The 17,865-nt window shown below is 67.8% G+C and overlaps 1 protein-coding gene across 1 annotated transcript; it reads right to left on the minus strand.

Annotated features, from left to right (window-relative positions):
• Window positions 1-617: 617 nt before the first annotated feature.
• Window positions 618-17,449, minus strand: LOC148590455 (WD repeat-containing protein 13-like). The gene is made up of 9 exons (XM_088539031.1): window positions 17,405-17,449; window positions 16,100-16,344; window positions 13,889-13,983; window positions 11,150-11,277; window positions 8,292-8,599; window positions 6,053-6,233; window positions 3,644-3,785; window positions 2,766-2,893; window positions 618-805 (listed from the first exon to the last, which is right to left on the minus strand). Exons 1-9 carry the CDS (start codon window positions 17,409-17,411, stop codon window positions 618-620), a joined length of 1,422 nt encoding a protein of 473 aa, XP_088395157.1. The 5' UTR covers window positions 17,412-17,449.
• Window positions 17,450-17,865: the final 416 nt, after the last annotated feature.

Below are 17,865 nucleotides of genomic sequence, written 5' to 3' on the forward strand. Positions count from 1 at the left end.
GGCCTCCATAGAGAGGGGAGGCCAGGCCACACCAGTACCATAGAGAGGTGGAGGCCAGGCCACACCAGTACCATAGAGAGGGTAAGCCAGGCCGCACCAGTACCATAGAGAGGTGGAGGCCAGACCACACCAGTACCATAGAGAGGGGAGGCCAGGCCATACGGCCTCCATAGAGCGTGGAGGCCAGGCCACACCAGTACCATAGGGAGGTGGAGACCAGACCGTACCAGTACCATAGAGAGGAGACGCCAGGCCACACCAGTACCATAGAGAGGGTAAGCCAGGCCACACCAGTACCATAGAGAGGTGGAGGTCAGACCATACCAGTACCATAGAGAAGGGAGGCCAGACCACACGGCCTCCATAGAGAGGGGAGGCCAGGCCACACCAGTACCATAGAGAGGGTCAGCCAGGCCACACCAGTACCATAGAGAGGTGGAGGCCAGGCCACACCAGTACCATAGAGAGGGGAGGCCAGACCACACGGCCTCCATAGCGAGCGGAGGCCGGAGCGCAGCACAGAGCCGGGGCGGGGGTCGAAACGCGCTGTATTTTTGCGTCGCGGGCGGTGACGTCGCGCGCGCGCGGGCGGTGACGTCACGCGCGGGGCGGTGACGTCACGCGTGCTGGCGGCGCCACACGATGACGGTGCCGGCCGCGTCGCTCGAGGCCAGGAGGCTCTCGTCGCAGTTGAAGGCCACGGCCAGCACGGCGCCGCCGTGGCCCTGCAGGGAGTTGACGGTGGCGCGGGCGGCCGCGCGGGCCACGTCGAAGAAGTAGACGCAGGCGTCCTCGCTGCCCGTCACTGCGGGGACAGGGGGACACGGGGACACGGGGACATGGGGGACATGGGGGACACGTGTGACATGGGGACACACGGGGACACGCGGGTGACATGGGAGACACGTGTGACATGGGGGACACGTGTGACATGGGGAACACGCGGGTGACACGTGTGACACGGGGGACACGTGTGACATGGGGGACACGTGTGACATGGGGGACACACGGGGACACGTGTGACACGGGGGACATGTGTGACATGGGGGACATGTGTGACATGGGGGACACACGGGGACACGTGTGACATGGGGGACACACGGGTGACATGGACACGTGTGACATGGGGAACACGCGGGTGACACGTGTGACACGGGGGACACGTGTGACATGGGGGACGTGTGACATGGGGGACATGTGTGACATGGGGGACACACGGGGACACACGGGTGACATGGGGGACACGTGTGACATGGACACACGGGGACATGTGTGACACGGGGGACACACAGGACGCGGGGGACACGTGTGACATGGGGGACATGTGTGACATGGGGGACACACGGGGACACGTGTGACATGGGGGACATGTGTGACATGGGGAACACACGGGGACACATGTGACACGGGGGACACGTGTGACATGGGGGACACACAGGGACACGCGGGTGACATGGGGGACACGTGTGACATGGACACACGGGGACACGTGTGACATGGGGGACATGGGGGACACACGGGGACACGTGTGACACGGGACACATGGGACAGGGGGACACGCGGGTGACACGGGGACACGTGTGACATGGGGGACACACGGGACGCGGGGGACACGTGTGACATGGCGGACACGTGTGACATGGGGAACACGTGGGGACACACGGGTGACATGGGGGACACGGGTGACATGGACACACGGGGACACGTGTGACATGGGGGACACGTGTGACATGGGGAACACACGGGGACACGTGTGACATGGGGGACACGTGTGACATGGGGGACATGGGGGACACACAGGTGACATGGGGGACGTATGACATGGGGGACACGTGTGACACAGCGGACATGTGTGACATGGGGGACACGTGTGACATGGGGAAGACGTGACATGGGGGACACACGGGTGACATGGGAGACATGTGTGACATGGGGGACACACGGGGACACATGTGACATGGGGAACACGTGTGACACGGGGGCACAGGGGTGACACGGGGACACGTGACATGGGGGACATGTGTGACATGGGGACATGTGTGACACAGGGACACGTGGGTGACATGGGGGACACATGGGACATGGGGGACACGCAGGTGACACAGGGACACGTGGGTGACACGGGGGACACGTGTGACATGGGGGACACATGGGGACACGTGTGACACGGGGAACATGTGTGACACGGGGGACATGGGGACACGGGGACACGGGGACATGCAGGTGACACAGGGTGACATGGGGACACGTGACATGGGGACACGTGTGACACGGGGACACGGGGGTGACACGGGGACACGCGGGTGACATGGGGACACGTGTGACATGGGGGACGTGTGTGACACGGGGACACGGGGGTGACATGGGGACACGCGATCCCTCCCCCCGCCCTTGCGGTGCCCCAGGGTATGCTGGGATATATCCCCCTTATTCCCCTCCCCCCCCCCCCCGCAGAGCATGCTGGGATATAACCCCCCTTATCCCCCCCCCTCCCACCCCCGCACGCACAGGGCATCCTGGGATATATCCCCCTTATTCCCCGCCCCACCCCCACCCCCCCGCAGAGCATGCTGGGATATACCCCCCTTATTCCCCCCCGCCCCCCGCACGCGCAGGGCATGCTGGGAGTTATCCCCCCCGCCCGCCATTTTCCCCCCCTCTCCCCGCCCGCGGGGCCCTCTGGGATACCCCCCCCCCGCCCCGGGGGCTGCCGGGATGCATCCCCCCCCCCCGCCCCGCCGGAAGCCCCGCCCCCGCGCACGCACCCACGCAGGCGCCCTGCCGGAAGGACATGAGGGGGCAGAAGCAGCTGCGCACGCGCTGCCCGCGGTGCCGCGTGGGGAACGTGCGGCGGAGGCGGAGCCCGGGGGCGCCCGAGCCCTCCTGCACCACCCTGGGGGCGGGGACACGGGGAGGGGGCGGGGTTAGAGCCGGAACGCCCCGCCCCGAGCCCTCCTGCACCACCCTGGGGGCGGGGACACGGGGAGGGGGCGGGGTTCGAGCCGGGAACGCCCCGCCCCCCGCCAGGAGAGCCCCGCCCCGAGCCCTCCTGCACCACCCTGGGGGCGGGGACACGGGAGGGGGCGGGGTTCGAGCCGGAACGCCCCGCCCCCCGCCAGGGGAGCCCCGCCCCGAGCCCTCCTGCACCACCCTGGGGGCGGGGACACGGGGAGGGGGCGGGGTCAGACGGGAAAAGCCCCCCCAGGGGAGCCCCACCCCCAGGCCCCCCGGGACTGCCCCTGGGGGCGGGGACAGAGGAGGGGGCGGGGTTAGACCCGGAACACCCCGCCCCCCGCCAGGGTAGCCCCGCCCCGAGCCCTCTGGGACCGCCCCTGGGGGCGGGGACACGACAGGGGGCGGGGTCAGAGCCACAGCATCCCGCTCCCCACCCTGAACCCTCTGGGACCGCCCCTGGGGGCGGGGACAGGCCCGGAACGCCCCACCCCCTGCCCATGTAGCCCCGCCCCCAGCCCCCTGGGACCGCCCCTTTGGGGGGGGACAAAGGAGGGGGTGGGGCCAGAGCCACAACTCGCCCCTCCCCCCACCCGTGGAGCCCCGCCCTGGGGGGTGGAGACACCGGAGGGGGCGGGGCCAGCACAACCCGCCCCTTCCCCCGGGGGCGTGGCCAGCGCGCTGACGTCACCGGAAGAGGAGGAGCCGGTCGGGACAGGCGTTCACCAGCAGGGAGGGGTCGGGGCCCTCGCGACTCGCCCAGGCCCGGGCCGAGAGCGACGTGATGGAGCCGCCGGCCGGGACCGAGAGGCGGGAGCCGCGGGACAGGCGGCCTGGGGGAAAGCGGACCGGTACCGACCCCATACGGACTGGTACGAACCCCTATGGACCGGTACTGAACCCCTATGGACCGGTACCGAACCCCTATGGACTGGTACTGAACCTCTATGGAGCGGACCGAGAGGCGGGAGCCGCGGGACAGGCGGCCTGGGAGAGCGGAGCGGTACTGACCGGTACTGACCGGTACCGAACCCCTATGGACCGGTACCGAACCCCTATGGACCGGGACCGAACCCTATGGACCGGGACCGAGAGGTGGGAGCCGCGGGACAGGCGGCCTGGGGAGAGCGGAGCGGTACCGACCGGTATGGACCGGTACCGACCGGTATGGACCGGTACTGAACCCCTATGGACTGGTACCGAACCCCTATGGACCGGTACCGAACCCCTATGGACCGGTACCGAACCCCTATGGACCAGTACCGACCCCTATGGACCGGTACCGAACCCCTATGGAGCGGGACCGAGAGGCGGGAGCCGCGGGACAGGCGGCCTGGGGAGAGCGGAGCGGTACCGACCGGTATGGACCGGGTACCGACCCGTACTGACCCGTATGGAGCGGTACCAAATCCCTATGGAGCGGTACTGAACCCCTATGGAGCGGTACCGACCCTATGGAGCGGTACTGACCCCTATGGACTGGTACTGAACCCCTATGGAGCGGTACCGACCCCTATGGACCGGTACCGAACCCCTATGGACCGGTACCGAACCCCTATGGAGCGGGACCGAGAGGCGGGAGCCGCGGGACAGGCGGCCTGGGAGAGCGGAGCGGTACCGACTGGCATGGACCGGTACCAACCGGTATGGACCGGTACTGACCGGTACCGAACCCCTATGGACCGGTACCGAACCCCTTATGGACCGGTACTGAACCCTTATGGACCGGGACCGAGAGGTGGGAGCTGCGGGACAGGCGGCCTGGGGAGAGCGGAGCGGTACCGACCGGTATGGACCGGTACCGACCCCTATGGACCGGTACCGAACCCCTATGGACCGGTACTGAACCCCTATGGACTGGTACTGAACCCCTATGGACCAGTACCGAACCCCTATGGACCGGTACTGAACCCCTATGGAGCGGTACCGAGAGGCGGGAGCCGCGGGCCAGGCGCCCTGCAGGGACAGCGCACCGGTACCGACCGGTACCAACTGGTACCAACCCGTACCAACCCGTATGGAGCGGTACTGAACCCCTATGGACCGGTACCAAATCCCCATGGAGCGGTACCGAGAGGCGGGAGCCGCGGGCCAGGCGCCCTGCAGGGACAGCGCACCGGTACCGACCCGTATGGACCGGCACCGACCCGTATGGACCAGCACCACGCACCTATGGACCAGCACCGCCCACTTAGGGACTGGCACCGCCCCCCTATGGATCGGTACTGCCGGCCCCACCCCCTCTGGACGGGCCCCGCCCCCCTATGGACCAGCACCATCCACCTACAGACCGGTACTGTCTGGCCCCGCCCCCCCATGGCCTGGCCCCGCCTCCCTACACCCCAGCACCGCCCCCTATGGACAGGCCCCGCCCCCCTACGGACCAGCACCGCCCACTTATGGACAAGCATCGCCCCCCTATGGATCGGTACCACCTGGCCCCGCCCCCATCCGCCTAAGGACAGGCCCCACCCCCTACAGACCGGCCCCGCCCCCTATGAACCGGCCCCGCCCCCTATGGATCAGTACTGCCTGGCCCTGCCCCCTACAAACCAGCCCCGCCCCCTACAGACAGCCCCCCCCCCCCCACGGACAGGCCCCGCCCCTCTACAGACCAGCCCCGCCCCCCTATGGATCAGTACCGCCTGGCCCCGCCCCACTATGAACCGGCCCCGCCCCCTACGGATCAGTACCGTCTGGCCCTGCCCCCTACAAACCAGCCCCGCCCCCTACAGACAGCCCCCCCCCACGGACAGGCCCCGCCCCTCTACGGACCAGTACTGCCTGGCCCCGCCCCACTATGAACCGGCCCCACCCCCTATGGATCAGTACCGCCTGGCCCTGCCCCCTACAAACCAGCCCCGCCCCCTACAGACAGGCCTGCCCCCACCCCCTGAGCATAGGCCCCGCCCCCTACGGACCAGCCCCGCCCCCTACAGACAGGCCCTGCCCCCACCCCCCCGAGGATAGGCCCCGCCCCCTACGGACCAGCCCCGCCCCCTACAGACCAGCCCCGCCCCCTACAGACCAGCCCCGCCCCCTACAGACCAGCCCCGCCCCCCCACGGACCGGCCCCGCCCCCCCCCCCCGGTGCCGGTACCGGTGTTGGGGTCGCACAGGAAGGAGCAGAGGGAGCCGCGGTCGTCGCCGGCCCAGAGGACCCTCCCGGTACCGTCGAAGCAGAGGGCCAGGACGCGGCCCGGGAGGCGGCCGGAACCGCCGCGCGCGGCCTTCCCGGTGGAGACGTTGACGACCCGGAGAGCGCCTGACGCACTGCCGGCCTGCGGGGACACCGGAACCGCGGAACAGCGTCACCGCGGGAACAGCGTCACCACGGGAGCGTCACCCGCGCGCGGCCTTCCCGGTGGAGACGTTGACGACCCGGAGAGCGCCTGACGCACTGCCGGCCTGCGGGGACACCGGAACCGGGGGAACAGCGTCACCGTGGGAACGGAACCGGGGGAACACCGGCACCGCGGGAACAGCGTCACCGTGGGAACGGAACCGGGGGAATGTCACCCGCGCGCGGCCTTCCCGGTGGAGACGTTGACAACGCGGAGCACGCCTGACGCACTGCCGGCCTGCGGGGACACCGGAACCGCGGGAACAGTGTCACCGTGGGAACGGAACCGGGGGAACACCGGCACCGCGAGAAGGGCACCGCAGGAATGACACCGCGTGGAACGGCACCGGCGTGGGAATGTCACCCGCGGGAACAGCACCACGGGAATGTCACCACGCGGGAATGGTATCATGCAGCGACGTCACCCGCACAGCAACGACACCGCGCGGCACCGTCGCTGCACCGCAACGTCACAACGGGGCGCCGTCACCCGCATGGCTAAATCACCACGTGGCAACGTCACCATGACGGTGCTGAGTCGCATGGGGACCTGATACCACCTGACCACGTGTCCCTTGTGTCCCCAACGTGTCCTTGTGTCCCCCAGGTGTCCTTCATGTGTCCCACGCATCCCTCGTGTCCCTCCACACGTCACTCACCACGGTGCGGTTGTTGTTGAGCGGCCGGAAGGCACCGCAGGACCAGGACACACGGAAACACGATACAGCCACACGGGAACGCGATACCCCCTGACCACGCGTCCCTTGTGTTCCCCACGTCCCCCTGGTGTCCCTCATGTCCCCCTGGTGTCCCCAACATGTCACTCACCACGGTGAGGTTGTTGTTGAGCGGTTGGAACGCGCAGCAGGACCAGGACACACGGGAACGTGATACAGCCATACGGGAACACAATACACCCCCGACCCCGTGTCCCTGGTGTCCCCCATGTCCCCGTGGTGTCCCCAAGGTGTTCCCGGTGTCCCCAACGCGTCACTCACCACGGTGAGGTTGTTGTTGAGCGGTTGGAACACGCAGCAGGACCAGGACACACGGGAACAGTCCCTTGTGTCCCCCACGCGTCCCTCGTGTCCCCAAGGTGTTCTTGGTGTCCCCAAGGTGTCACTCACCACGGTGAGGTTGTTGTTGAGCGGCTGGAACGCGCAGCAGGACCAGGACACACGGGAACACGATACCCCCCGACCACCCATCCCCTGTGTCCCTCACGCGTCCCTCGTGTCCCCAAGGTGTTCTTGGTGTCACCCTGGTGTCACTCACCACGGTGAGGTTGTTGTTGAGCGGTTGGAACAGGCAGCAGGACCAGGACATACGGGAACATGATACCCCCCGACCACCCATCCCTTGTGTCCCTCACGCGTCCCTCATGTCCCCAAGGTGTTCCGGGTGTCCCAAGGTGTCACTCACCACGGTGAGGTTGTTGTTGGAGCGGTTGGAACACGCAGCAGGACCAGGACACACGGGAACACAATACACCCCCACCGCCTGTCCCTCGTGTCCCCCACGCGTCCCTTGTGTCCCCAAGGTGTTCTTGGTGTCCCCAAGGTGTCACTCACCACGGTGAGGTTGTTGTTGAGCCGTTGGAATGGGCAGCAGGACCAGGACACACGGGAACACGATACCCCCGACCACACGTCCCTCGTGTCCCCCCACGCGTCCCTCGTGTCCCCAAGGTGTTCTTGGTGTCCCCAAGGTGTCACTCACCACGGTGAGGTTGTTGTTGAGCGGCTGGAACGCGCAGCAGGACCAGGACACACGGGAACACAATACACCCCCAACCGCCTGTCCCTCCTGTCCTCCACGCGTCCCTCGTGTCCCCAAGGTGTTCCCGGTGTCCCCAACGCGTCACTCACCACGGTGAGGTTGTTGTTGAGCGGCTGGAACGCACAGCAGGACCAGGACACACGGGAACACGATACCCCCCGACCACCCGTCCCTTGTGTCCCCAAGGTGTTCCCGGTGTCCCCAAGGTGTCACTCACCACGGTGAGGTTGTTGTTGAGCGGCTGGAACGCGCAGCACAACAGCGCGGCGCCGTCGGGGTCGGCCACGCGCCGCACGCAGCGCCCCTCAGCGGCCGCCCACAGCCGCAGGGTCCCGTCGAGCGACGCCGACAACAGGCGGTCGTTGGCCAGCGACCACGCGACGTCGGCGACGCCGGCGCCGTGGCCGCGCAACACCCGCAGCACCGCCGGCGGCCCCGGCGCCAGCCGGCACACCGAGATGGTGCCGTCAAGCGAACAACAGGCCAGGAGGTGCCGCTCGTCGTGGGCGAACTGGATCTGCGGCACTGCACGGAACGGGAGCGGCGCGTCGGAATGGGGAGCCGGGAACGCGCCCGGAGCGCCGGGAAGCGCCACGGAGCGCCGGGAATCGTCTGGGAGCCCCTGGAACCGCCCTGGAGCCCCGGGAATCATCTGGGAGACCCTGGAACCGTCCCGGAGCCCCCGGAACCACCTGGGAGCTCCGGAATCGTCTGGGAGCCCCTGGAACTGCCCTGGAGCCCCGGGAATCATCTGGGAGACCCTGGAACCGTCCCGGAGCCCCCGGAACCACCTGGGAGCCCCGGGAATCGTTTGGGAGCACCTGGAACCGCCCTGGAGCCCCTGGAACCACCTGGGAGACCCTGGAACCGTCCCGGAGCCCCCGGAACCACCTGGGAGCTCCGGGAATCGTCTGGGAGCACCTGGAACTGCCCTGGAGCCCTGGGAATCATCTGGGAGCCCCTGGAATTGTCTGGGAGCCCCCGGAACCACCTGGAACCACCTGGGAGCCCTGGGAATCGTTTGGGAGCCCCTGGAACCGCCCAGGAGCCCTGGGAATCATCTGGGAACCCCGGAGCCACCTGGGAGTCCTGGGAACCGCCTGGGAACCCCAGGAATCGCCTGGGAGCCCCTGGAACCGTCCCGGAACCCCTGGAACTACCTGGGAGCCACCTGGGAGCCCCGGGAACCACCCTGAAGCCCCTGGAATTGTCTGGGAGCCCCTGGAACCACCCAGGAGCCCTGGAATCATCTGGGAACCCGGGAGCCACCTGGAGTGCTGGGAACCACCTGGAGCCCTGGGAATCACCCTGGAGCCGCGGGAATCGCCTGGGAGCCACCTCAGAGCCCTGGAACCAGCTTGGAGCCCCTGGAATTGTCTGGGAGCCCCGGAACCACCTGGGAGCCACCTGGGAGCCTGGGAATCATCTGGGAACCCCGGGAGCCACCTGGGAGTCCTGGGAACCACCCGGGAGCCCAGGAATCATCTGGGAGCCCCTGGAACCGTCCCGGAACCCCTGGAACTACCTGGGAGCCACCTGGGAGCCCCGGGAACCACCCTGAAGCCCCTGGAATTGTCTGGAGCCCCTGGAACTGCCCCGAAGCCCCCTGGAATCATCTGGGAACCCCTGGAATCACCTGGGAGCCCTGGGAATGACGTGGGAGCCCCTGGAATTGTTTGGGAGCCCCTGGAACAGCCCTGAAGCCCCCTGGAATCATCTGGAACCCGGAATCACCTGGGAGCCTCGGAAACCACCCTGAAGCCCCTGGAATTGTTTGGGAGCCCCTGGAACAGCCCTAGAGCCTGCGAACCGCCCTGAAGCCCTGGGAATCATCTGGAACCCCTGGAATCACCTGGTAGCCCTGGGAACCACCTGGGAGCCCCTGGAATTGTTTGGGAGCCCCTGAACGGCCCCAGAGCCCTGGGAATCATCTGGGAACCCCGGGAGCCACCTGGGAGTGCTGGGAACCACCTGGGAGCCCTGGGAATCACCCTGGAGCCCCGGGAACCAACCTAGAGGCCCGGGAATTGTTTGGGAGCCCCTGGAACGGCCCCGGAGCCCCGGGAACTGCCCTGGAGCCCTGGGAATCATCTGGGAACCCTGGAGCAACCTGAGAGCCTCGGAAACCACCCGGGAGCCCCTGGAACCATCTGGGAACCCCAGGAACTGCCTGGGAGCCCCTGGAACCCCTGGAAGCGCCCTGAAGCCGGGAAGGGGCCCCAGGCCATCCCGTGTCCCCCTGTGTCCCCCCCATATCCTGCAATGTCCCCCGTGTCCCCCATGTCCCGCCATATCCCCCTGTGTCCCCCCGTCCCCCCGTCCCCCTGTGTCCCCCCGGTGTCCCGCCATGTCCCTCCGTGTCCCCTCGTGCCGTGTCCCCCCGCGTCCCACTGTGTCCCCCGCATCCCGTGTCCCGCCATGTCCCCCGTGTCCCCCCATGTCCCACATCCCTCTGCGTCCCCGTGTCCCCCCATGTCCCCCCGTGTCCGTGTTGCTCTGCGTCCTGCTGTGTCCCCCGTGTCCCGCCATGTCCCCCCATGTCCCCTGTGTCCCCCCATGTCCCCCCGCGTCCCCCCATGTCCCCCCGCGTCCCGCATCCCCCTGCGTCCCATGTCCCCCTGCATCCCCCCGTGTCTCATGTCTCCCCATGTCCCACGTCCCCTGTGTCCCACCATGTCCCGTGTCCTCCCGTGTCCCCATGTCCCCCCGTGTCCCCCCATGTCCCCCCCGTCCCCGCTCACCGGCGCTCTGGCTGTGCTGGTCGAACACGTGGAACACCCCCGCGAACGCGTAGTTCTCGCCCAGGGTCGTGTCCCCGTGTCCCCATGTCCCCATGTCCCCCGTGTCCCCATGTCCCCCCAATGTCCCCGCTCACCGGCGCTCTGGCTGTGTTGATCGAACACATGGAACACCCCCACGAACGCGTAGTTCTCGCCCAGGGTCGTGTCCCCGTGTCCCGCATGTCCCCATGTCCCCCATGTCCCCCATGTCCCCCCATGTCCCCCGTGTCCCCCCCATGTCCCCAAAGTCCCCCGTGTCCCCCCGTGTCCCCATGTCCCCCTCATCCCCGCTCACCGGCGCTCTGGCTGTGCTGGTCGAACACGTGGAACACCCCCGCGAACGCGTAGTTCTCGCCCAGGGTCGTGTCCCCGGCCATGGCCCGGCTGGCGTCGGCCAGCGGCGTCGGCACCACCCCGGGGGCGCTGGGGGGGCCCAGGCGTCCGGGAGGGCCCCACGACACCCCCGGGGCCCAGTGACACCCCCTGGGTGCCTGTGACACCCCCTGGGCCCCGTGACACTCCCCAGCACCTCCAAACACCCCCTGGCCCCAATGACACCCCCCGGGCCCCACAACACCCCCTGGGGCCCCGTGACACCCCCTGGGGCCCCCCAACACCCCCCAGGCACCTCCAAACACCCCCTGGGCGCCAACAACACCCCTGGGAACCTCCAAACACCCCCAAGCCCCAATGACACCCCCCGGGCCCCACAACACCCGCTGGGCACCTCCAAACACCCCCTGGGCGCCAACAACACCCCCTGGGCACCTCCAAATACCCCCCGAGCCCCATGACACCCCCCAGGGCCCCACAACACCCGCTGGGCACCTCCAAACACCCCCTGGGGCCCCGTGACACCCCCTGGGGCCCCCCAACACCCCCCAGGCACCTCCAAACACCCCCTGGGCCCCACAACACCCGCTGGGCACCTCCAAACACCCCCGAGCCCCATGACACCCCCCAGGCCCCACAACACCCCCTGGGCACCTCCAAACACCCCCCGGCCCCACAACACCCCCTGGGAACCTCCAAACACCCCCCGAGCCCCAATGACACCCCCCGGGCCCCACAACACCCCCTGGGCACCTCCAAACACCCCCTGGGCCCCAATGACACCCCCCAGGCACCTCCAAACACCCCCTGGGCCCCACAACACCCGCTGGGCACCTCCAAACACCCCCTGGGCACCTCCAAACACCCCCCGAGCCCCAATGACACCCCCCGGGCCCCACAACACCCGCTGGGCACCTCCAAACACCCCCTGGGGCCCCGTGACACCCCCTGGGGCCCCCCAACACCCCCCAGGCACCTCCAAACACCCCCTGGGCGCCAACAACACCCCCTGGGAACCTCCAAACACCCCCCAAGCCCCAATGACACCCCCCAGGCCCCACAACACCCGCTGGGCACCTCCAAACACCCCCTGAGCGCCAACAACACCCCCCGGGGCCCAGGCGTCCGGGAGGGCGCCCAGGACACCCCCAGGTGCCCGGGACACCCCCTGGGCACCAACAACACCCCCCAGGCGCCTGTGACACCCCCCCAGGGCCCCACGACACCCCCTGGGCACCCGCGAACACCCCCGGGCGCCTGTGACACCCCCCGGGGCCCACAACACCCCCCGGGGCCCCGGCGTCCGGGAACACCCTCCCCAGAGGGGCCTGGCCACGTCCTGTCCCCCTTCCCCAAACCCACAAGGGGCCCAGGCGTCCGGCCCCGCCCCCCACAGCCCCATAGGAGCCCTGGCTCCCCCATAGCCCCATAGGGGCCCAAGCATTTGCCCCCCCCCACCCCCCATAAGGGTCCAGGTATCTTCCCCCTGCCCCCATAGCCCCATAGGGACTCCGGCCTCCCCTATAGCCCCATAGGGGTCCCAGCCTGCCCCATAGCCCCATAGGGCCCTGGCTCCCCCCCCCAGCCCCATAGCAGTCCCAGCCTGCCCTATAGCCCCATAGGGCCCCGGCCCCCCTATAGCCCCATAGGGCCCCGGCTCCCCCCCAGCCCTATAGGGCCCTGGTTCCCCCCCAGCCCCATAGGGGTCCCAGCCTGCCCTATAGCCCCATAGAGCCCTGGTTCCCCCCCAGCCCCATACGAGTCTCGGCCTGTCCTATAGCCCCATAGGGGTCCCAACCTGCCCTATAGCCCCATAGGGCCCTGCCTCCCCGCCAGCCCCATAGCGGTCCCAGCCTGCCCTATAGACCCATAGGGGTCCCAGCCTGCCCTATAGCCACATAGAGCCCTGGCTCCCCCCCAGCCCCATAGGATCCCAGCCTGCCCTATAGCCCCATAGGAACCCCAGCCTGCCCTATAGAGCCCCATCCCCCCTATAGCCCCATAGGGGTCCCAGCCTCCCCTCCAGCCCCATAGGGGTCCCAGCCTGCCCCACAGCCCCATAGGGTCCCAGCCTGCCCCATAGCGGTCCCAGCCTGCCCTATAGCCCCATAGGGCCCTGGCTCCCCCATAGCCCCATAGGGCCCGTCCCCCCCATAGCCCCATAGGGGTCCCATCCTGCCCCACAGACCCATAGGGCCCCGTTCCCCCTATAGCCCCATAGGGCCCCGGTTCCCCTCCAGCCCCATAGCGGTCCCATCCTGCCCCATAGCCCCATAGGGGTCCCATCCTGCCCCATGGCCCCATAGGGCCCTGTTCCCCCTATAGCCCCATAGCGTCCCGTCCCCCCTATAGCCCCATAGCGGTCCCATCCTGCCCCATAGGACCCCGTCCCCCCTATAGTCCCATAGCGGTCCCATCCTGCCCCATGGCCCCATAGGGCCCTGGCTCCCCCATAGCCCCATAGGGGTCCCCTCCAGCCCCATAGCCCCATAGGGGTCCCAGCCTGCCCCATGGCCCCATAGGGCCCCGGCTCCCCCATAGCCCCATAGGGGTCCCCTCCAGCCCCATAGCCCCATAGGGGTCCCAGCCTGCCCTATAGCCCCATAGGGGTCCCAGCCTGCCCCATAGCCCCATAGGGCCCCGTTCCCCCTATAGCCCCACAGCGGTCCCATCCTGCCCCATAGGGCCCGGCCCCCCTCACCGCTCGTCGGGGGCCGCGCGGGGGGTCCCTCCGGCGGGGGGGGCCCAGCTCAGCGAGCGCCGCTGCCCCCGGGGCCGCCCCTCGTCCTCGAAGTCCTGGGGGGGGGCGGGGGGGCTAGAGGGGGTGCCGGCCCCTATGGGGCCCCCGCGGCCTATAGGGACCTGCCCAGGCCCTATAGCGACCCCATAGGACCCATGGATCCCCCCAGTGCCTATAGGGACCTTCCCAGGCCCTATAGCGACCCCATAGGACCCACAGACCCCCCCCCCCCGCGGCCTATAGGGACCTTCCCAGGCCCTATAGCGACCCCATAGGACCCATGGACCCCCCCCAGTGCCTATAGGGACCTTCCCAGGCCCTATAGCGACCCCATAGGACCCATGGACCCCCCCCAGTGCCTATAGAAACCTTTCCCTACTCTATAGAAACATTCTAGGGCCCACAGCCCCCCCACTGCTTATAGGGACCTTCCCAGGCCCTATAGCGACCCCATAGAACCATGGACCCCCCCAGTGCCTATAGGGACCTTCCCAGGCCCTATAGGGACCCCATAGGACCCACGGACCCCCCCCCAGTGCCTATAGGGACCTTCCCAGTCCCTATAGCGACCCCATAGGACCCACGGACCCCCCCCACTGCCTATAGGGACCTTCCCAGGCCCTATAGTGACCCCATAGGACCCACGGACCCCCCCCACTGCCTATAGGGACCTTCCCAGGTCCTATAGAGACCCCCCAGGGCCCATGCGCCCTCCCCAGTGCCTATAGGGACCTTCCCAGGCCCTATAGCAACCCCATAGGACCCACGGACCCCCCCAGTGCCTATAGGGACCTTCCCAGGCCCTATAGGGACCCCCCAGGGCCCATGGACCCCCTCACTGCCTATAGAGACCTTCCCAGGTCCTATAGAGACCCCCCAGGGCCCATGTGCCCTCCCCAGTGCCTATAGAAACCTTCCCAGGTCCTATAGCGACCCCATAGGACCCACGGACCCCCCCCAGTGCCTATAGGGACCTTCTAGGCCCTATAGAGACACCCTAGGGCCCACGGCCCCCCCACTGCCTATAGGGACCTTGCCAGGTCCTATAGACACCTCCTAAGGCCCATGGACCCCCCCACTGCCTATAGAGACCTTCCCAGGTCCTATAGGGACCCCCCAGGGCCCATGAGCCCTCCCCAGTGCCTATAGGGACCTTCCCAAGCCCTATAGGGACCCTCTAGGATCCACAGACCCCCATGCGGTTATGGGAGCCCTGCACCCCTATAGAAACAACCCCCCCCCCAAGCCCTATAGGGGCACAGGGACCCCCACTACCCCCTATGGGGCTATGGGAGCCCCTCCCGACCCCTATGGGAGGGGGGGGGCTCCCACTCCCCTATAGGGGCTATAGGGACCCACTGCACCCTATAGGGCACCTCTATAGGGCCCCACACACCCTACGGGAGCCATAGGGACTCCAGGAAGCCCAGGCCGGTTGTCACAACAGCCCCACAACAACCCCAAGGCGGGCGGCAAAGCCCCCTATATCCCCCGGGCCGGTTGTCACAGCCCCAAGGCAGGGGTGCAACCGCTCAACTCCCCAAGACAAGCGCCGCAACACCGTGACCAGCGTCGCAACAGCGTGGTTGGCTACAAGCCAACGGTGGGGTGTCACAGGTCCTTAAAACAGGTGTCACAACCCCGTAATTCCCCCAGAATGGGTGTCCCAATACCGTGATAGGTGTCACAACAGTGTAACTAGCTACAACCAACCGAATGGGTGTCACAATTCCTTGGGATGGGTGTCATGACCCCTTAACTCCCCCCCGATGAGTGTCCCAACACCATGATAGGTGTCACAACAGTGTAACTACCTACAACCAACCGGATGGATGTCACAACTCCCTGGGATGGGTGTCATGGTTCCTTAACTCCCCCAAAATAGGTGTCCCAACACCGTGACAAGTGTCACAACAGTGCGCTTAACTACAGGCGGCCGGATGGGCATTATAGCTCGCCGGCACGGGTGTCACGGTCCTTTTACTCCCTCAGGACAGATATCACAACACCCAACAAGCGTCACAACAACCTGATTACCCACACCCTGACACATCAGCATCACACTTTCTTAACCGCAACACACGTAACGGCCGTGAACAGCCCATAATCCCCCAGGCCGGGTGTCACAGCCCCCCGGCCGCCTGTCGCGCCCCCCCGCGCCGCCGCCTGTACCTCCATGCGGTCGAGGGTGGTGCGGCTCCCGCGCAGGAGGCTGTTGCTGTAGGCCCGGCAGCTGCTCTGCTCCGAGAGGGGGCCGTAGCGCTGTGCCAGGAGCTGCCCCCGCACGCAGCAGGTACCACCGGCGCGCGTCCGCCTGTAGCCGGCCGCCCTTGGCGTGCTCGCGGAGCAGCTGGCTGCGGCGCCGCATGTACTGCGTGCGGAACTGGGGCCAGCTGGGCGTGCGGTAGGCGGCGTACCTGCGCGGCGCGCGGCTGTTGGCGTCAGGCGGACGCGGGCTACAGGCGGACGACGCCTGGAACCCCCCCCCGTGACGCCCTGGAGGCGGCTGGAAGCTCCACGATGACCGACACCTCGGCAACAGCCGAACCCCCACAACACCCTGGCGGCCCCTGTCACCCCACAACACCCAGCCCCTTGACTACACCCAAACGCCCACAACACCCTGACGGCCCCTGACATCCCTGCAACACCCAGGCCCTTGACAACACCCAAACCCCTGCAACACCCAGCCCCTTGACAACACCCAAACCCCTGCAACACCCAGCCCCTTGACAACACCCGAACCCCCACAACACCCTGACGGCACCTGACACCCCCACAACACGCGAGCCCTTGACAACACCCCGAACCTTCACAACACCCTGGCGGCACCAGACATCCCTGCAACACCCAGGCCCTCGACAACACCCGAACCCCCGCAACACCCTGATGGCACCTGACACCCCCCACAACACGCAGGCCCTTGACAACACCCGAACCTTCACAACACCTTGGCAGCCCCTGACATCCCTGCAACACCCAGGCCCTTGACAACACCCAAACTCCCACAACACCCTGGCGGCACCCGACACCCCCGCAACACCCAGCCCCTTGACAACACCTGAACCCCCACGACACCCTGACGGCACCTGACACCCCCACAACACCCAGCCCCTTGACAACACCTGAACCCCTAAAACACCCAGCAGCACCTGACAGCCCCGTAACACCCAGCCCTTGACAACACCCGAACCTCCACAACACCCTGGTGGCCACTGACACCCCCGCAATATCCAGCCCCTCGACAACACCCGAACCCTCACGACACCCTGACGGCACCCGACACCCCCACAACACCCAGCCCCTTGACAAGACCCTTACAACACCCAGAAACCGTCCGCCCCCACAACACCCGTCAGCCTCACAGCCCCTGACAGCCTCACAACACCCATCCTCCATCAACACCCGACGCCCCCACAACAGCCGGGGCTTTAACAACACCCGACAACCTGCCCGCCCGCCCGTCATCCTCCTCACCGGGCATCCACCGCCAGCATCTGCTGCCACACGGCGGCCATGGCGGCGGCCAGGCCCGAACCGGCCCGAACCGGGACCGGGATCGGGATGGGAGGCCAAGGGGGCGGTCCCAAAATGGCCGCCCTTCCTCCCTCCCTCCCTCCCTCCAAGATGGCCGCCGTCCCCCTCCTGCCTCCGCCCCGAGCGCGCGCGGCGCTCCCTGAGGCGGCGGCCAATGGGAGCGCGGCGGGGAGGCCACGGCGCGCGGCGATTGGCTGGAAGGGAGCGGGGGGGCGGGGCAAAAGTGGGAGGGGTGCGGCCGGGATCACGCGCGTTGCCACGGGCGACGCTGCTGCCGCCCCCCCGGCGTGAGGCGGCGGCCAATGGGAGCGCGGCGCGAGGGCGGCGCCGCGAGGCGATTGGCTGGAGGAGGAGGAGGAGGGGGAAGGAGGGAGAGGCGCGTTGCCCGGGGCAACGCCGCT

Source organism: Tinamus guttatus, unplaced genomic scaffold (assembly GCF_059628265.1).
Source record: "Tinamus guttatus ecotype Peru unplaced genomic scaffold, ASM5962826v1 Tinamus_guttatus_pri_ptg001330l, whole genome shotgun sequence".
In the NCBI taxonomy this organism is placed as follows: domain Eukaryota; kingdom Metazoa; phylum Chordata; class Aves; order Tinamiformes; family Tinamidae; genus Tinamus; species Tinamus guttatus.

Excerpts from the sequence above, each read along its gene's own strand:
- LOC148590455 (XM_088539031.1), bottom strand. Across the intron at positions 11,278-13,888 it reads CGCGCGGCCCCCGACGAGCG|CGCCCCCGGGGTGGTGCCGA; the intron begins GTGAGGGGGGCC and ends GGGCCCCCCCAG. Across the intron at positions 806-2,765 it reads CCGGCAGGGCGCCTGCGTGG|TGACGGGCAGCGAGGACGCC; the intron begins GTGCGTGCGCGG and ends CTGTCCCCGCAG.